The following is a 4,661-nucleotide window of genomic DNA, read 5'->3' as shown; positions in this document are numbered from 1 at the left end:
CTCTATTTCCCATGATAGCCAGGAGCATGGGACTTTTTCTATGCTCTATTCCAAGTGAAGTTAGTTCCCTCAAGCTTAAAAGCTATTAGTTTTCACAGCATACTCTCACCGGGTAGACCAACTACAGTGATATAACTGAGGAGGTGATGGGAACAGACCCAGGCTTAAACATCATAGAGTCCTACTGTCTTAAGCCAAGTGTCAGTACGTTTACTTGAATAAACACTTCTCAATTTTTTGCATGCCATTCATCAATTTCCATTGTCCCCAAATTGTTGTTTTTTTTTTTTTTTTTTTGAGTTCTGGAAATATTTTATTTAGAAAAGATAATCGTTAATTTTAAGATTTTTAAGGTTTCTTTCTTTTGAATGTCATACTAACTTATATGTAAGATAGTACCAAATAATAAAAGTATTTACATGCTGAATACAAAATAAATACAAAGTAACTGAAAAACAAATTAGTTGTCCATTGATTCACTTTGTTTTCCCACTGTCTATCTTCTGTTTTATTTTTCTTTGCCTTTTGTAAATCCTTTTCTTCCTTGCTTTCAAATCCACTTTAGGCTCTGGTTTTACCCACTGGATTTCTATCGGTTTTTCCTCAGCTGGTATAACAAACACATCTGCAGTGGGATCATGGGGAACAAGTGTCTTTGGCTCTTTCTTTCTGACTTTCTGCACCTCTTTCACTTGCTGTTTCTCTTTGTATTTTGCAGCTGTGATGGATCTTACAAGACGTCGATGCATGTTTGGTGACTGGTAGTGAGGATTTTCATATAAAGTTGGTCCTCCAAAACTTCCTTGGAAAATCTTTATGAGATTTAATACAAAACGAGGTCCTATTTCTACAAGAGCAGCATCTTCTTCTATGATCTGAAAGTTCCGAAACCATATTCTGTTATCCAAAATGGTGAAAGTAAATACATGGTCCACAAATGGTTGGCTTTTCGGATGATACCGTGGTGTACTAAAGATCTGAATTAAGAGTTCTTTTAACAAAGCATAATGTGGTAACTCATCAAAAGCAGGGTCAAAAGACAAAAGAGGCCGAGAACCTTTCAAACAGTTTCCAGTCATCTTTAGTTCAGCTAGGGTATGAATATTTTGAACAAGGAATTTAGCAGATGGCCCATGAGGTGAATTTGAAAGCCACATATAGAGATCCTGTTTTTTCTTAGCTTCAAAATAGATGCATTTATTACAGTTTTTCATTTCACAGACCTCATTAATCACAAATAATTTATCTTTACGATCCATTTTAGTATCTGCTTTAGAATGAGGCATCAGTGTTCTCAAGTCCTGCATCAAATGTCTTGTTCTGAAATTTATTCCTCTGGAAGAAAAGATGAGAATCCGTTCCTTATTTTTCCACTTGCCCTTGCAAATGGGGCCTGGGATACGGTCTCTTTCTTCCTCCTCCACTTCCTCCGCGGCAACGCGCTGCCCAGCTGGAGGCCCGGCATCTTTTTCGTTTCTTTTTGGCTTCTTTGCCTGAACCACCAGGCCTCCACGCCGCTTCCTCTTAGTTGCTGCCATCTTGCTCCAGCACCCGCGTTCCAAATTGTTGTTTTTGACAATTTTTGTCCAGTTGTATAGTTTTGTTTGGGGGATGGGGTGGGGGGAGAATTTGCTGAGTTCTTTTCTCTGCTCTTCTGGAAGTTCCACCTCTTCAATATAATTTTGTCAGTCAGTCCATGTGTGCTGCTTTGCTGTGATTGCCAACCAGAAACTCCATCATTTTCTAGCCAGAAAATACACCTAAGACAAAGTGGAGCCATCTAACTCTCTTGTCCCAAATTTTAAGTCTTGATGGGAATGATACAAAAACGGAAAATAAAAGGTTGTACTTCATTCATTTCAACAGCACCCTGAGAGGAATCTAAATTATTTCATGCTACCTACATTACTAGGACTCCTCTAGTTCTCATCATATACAAAGCCTGGTTCTCTGGCCTTTCATCAATTCTACAAGGACCCCTGTGTACATCCAATAAATACCTTTCCTTCTCAAGTTAGCTAGAGTCTGTTTCTGTTGCTTGCAAACAAAGACCCTGACTGATACCGCTTTTCAAAGAGTGTGCAGAAGGGAGTCTTCTAAAGACTCCAGATAAGAGGCCAATTATTCACTTGACAGTTTTTGGGATTGCTACAACATACGCATGCCTGTGGGAAGCTCCTGTGCCGGCAGTATGTTGTGAGGCTGATGAAATCCCACCGGAGGGGCCAAGTCTGCACCTGTCACCAGCCACAAAGAGGATCCAATTTTCATCCATTTCATCTGGAGAACCATCTGGGCTGGGAATAGCAGTAATAATAACAAATCATTGTCACCAGATTTCCTGATAGATAGCACTTTTTCCTGTTGCTCTTGTTAAAAATCAAGTTTTCAAGTCTGCTGGTAAATAAGCAGCCAGCAGTAATTATAAAAGCTGTCCTTGGCTGTCATGAGACAGAATTGGGACTTGGCCTAGGAACATGGCAAGGTGAGAATTGGCTGCTGGTAGTCTTTCCAGGAGGGTGGGGAAATATTTCTAGAAGGTTGTGGTACAAAGAACCCTTTGAAGGAGTACTGAGTAGCAATTGGCTTGCTTATCAACATCATGTATGACAATAATTTTGAGTTTTGTTTGGCATGGGCCAGCAGTAGAATGTGGCCACTAAGAAATCCGTATGCAGCATTAGCAGAGATACGTTGTCTTAAATGAGGGAGGTGGTAGTACTTCTCTGGTTCATCCTTCTCAGGTCAGAACACACCAAGTCATGCCTTCATTGTAGACATCGCACATTTTACATGTTATAGACCAGCGGTTCTCAACCTGTGGGTCACAACCCCTTTGTAACAATGAAAATACATCCTGCATATCAGATATTTACATTACGATTCATAACAGTAGCAAAATTACAGTTATGAAGTAACAACGAAAATAATTTTATGGTTGGGGGTCACTACAACATGAGGAACTATATTAAAGGGTTGTGGCATTAGGAAGGTTGAGAACCACAGTCATAGACTAACAAGAACACATTCAAAGGAGAAAAACCACACCACATATACACACTGGAAGGGACATTTAGCTTGTAGAGGAGAAAATAAGAGGGTGGAGATACCCCGTTTCCCCGAAAATAAGACATCCTCCGAAAATAAGACCTACTTACAGGAAAGATAAGACGTCCCCTGAAAATAAGACCTAGCGCATCTTTGGGAGCACACCTTAAAATAAGACACTGTCTTATTTTCGGGAAAACGGGGTAGGAGAGAAGAGAAGGTAAGACAACTATTTCCACACTTCAGTAGGACTGATATCTAGAAGAAGCATAAAATCTGTTCTATTTCCAGGGTCCAATCTAGGATCAATGGGCAGAAGTTATAAGTAGACACATTTTACTTCCATATTGCTTTATATGAAATACTTATATTTCCACAAGGTCACCTAGAAAGGGGTTTTATAATACCAGTCAAAGAATGTATGATTGTGAAGACAAAAACTGTTAATTTACAAATACAGACACTAAAAAGTGACAGTCAGGTGATAGCTGTAAGAATTATGTATATATATACACAAAGTCTTGTTCCCTTACTCTTAAAAATTAAACTTAGAGATTCTTTCTCAAATTGTATCCCACAATAGCCAATATGCATTTTCTATTTCAAAATCAATATAGGACAAACCCTACCCATAAAAGAACCGTGTATGTTTTTAGCGTTCATTTGCTTAAGGGTCTTTAGGAGTTTTTAAAGAGTTTGCAGAACCACGTGTAAGAACTCTGAGACATGGAAGAAGATAACATGAATACAACCTTAGAGAAGAAAGCAGATAGCTGACAAGCGAGATGCTAACGGTGAACCTATAGGAAAGAGTGGGAGTTAGAAGAGCTAACAGCTCTTTGACCGTTAGTTAGAATGAGCAGAGGAGAATGCATTAGCTGTAATCAGGGTGGATGCATGAGCACAGCGTAGAAAAGGTTAGTACTGTATGCACTGCACTGACCTTGGACAGTCGGGCTACACGTACACAGCCATGTTACCATCATCCGCAAGTCACAGGAGTAAGACTCAGGACCACGGTAGCTCATCCAGCACTTTTAGATCAATTAGAAAAAGCCATACACTGGGTTGATACAGCCTTGCAGGCGAATTGCCTGGGAAATAGAGGATGGGTTGGAGTTCAGCTTTCTCCCATCCCTTCTGCTGAGCATCTTTGTGTAGGAAGTGCCTGTACCCAGGGCCCTCGATAGTCATAACTTGACCTATTCATCCATCTGAAACCCATGTCTAGAATTCTATATCTAGGCTCTAAGGGTTGCACCCGAAGAATGAGATTATTCATTGTGTTTGGAATGGAATATGTCATACCATGTACAAATGGCAAAAAACTTTCAGAACTATCCAAATTTGGAAAGGAAAGCAAAATTGGTGAAGCCAAGCCTGGGGAAAGTGATTTTCAAACAGTAGCATGTATCAGAATTACCCAGAGGCTGCAAGCTCTTACGGCTGGGTCCTGCTTTCATGGTCTCTGATTTAGTAGATGTTCTAACATTAGGTATTCCCAGATCATACTGATAAGGGTAGGCCAGGGACCACACTTTAGACAATCATTTACAAACTTTAATGTGGGCATAAATCACTTGGCAGTCTTGTTAAAATGCAGACCCTAGTGA

The 4,661-nt window shown here is 39.8% G+C and overlaps 1 protein-coding gene across 1 annotated transcript; it reads right to left on the bottom strand.

Annotated features, from left to right (window-relative positions):
• Window positions 1-367: 367 nt before the first annotated feature.
• On the bottom strand, window positions 368-1,559 carry LOC128576081 (ribosome biogenesis protein BRX1 homolog). The gene has a single exon (XM_053578094.1). It carries the CDS (start codon window positions 1,536-1,538, stop codon window positions 477-479), a length of 1,062 nt encoding a protein of 353 aa, XP_053434069.1. The 5' UTR covers window positions 1,539-1,559; the 3' UTR covers window positions 368-476.
• Between the last annotated feature and the right edge of the window lie 3,102 nt (window positions 1,560-4,661).

This window comes from Nycticebus coucang, chromosome 23, assembly GCF_027406575.1.
Source record: "Nycticebus coucang isolate mNycCou1 chromosome 23, mNycCou1.pri, whole genome shotgun sequence".
Taxonomy (NCBI): domain Eukaryota; kingdom Metazoa; phylum Chordata; class Mammalia; order Primates; family Lorisidae; genus Nycticebus; species Nycticebus coucang.
Note: the sequence above shows the minus strand (reverse complement) of the source record. Positions and strands in the feature narration are given on the sequence as shown.

Excerpts from the sequence above, each read along its gene's own strand:
- LOC128576081 (XM_053578094.1), bottom strand. The coding sequence starts at position 1,538 with ATGGCAGCAACTAAGAGGAAGCGGCGTGGAGGCCTGGTGGTTCAGGCA.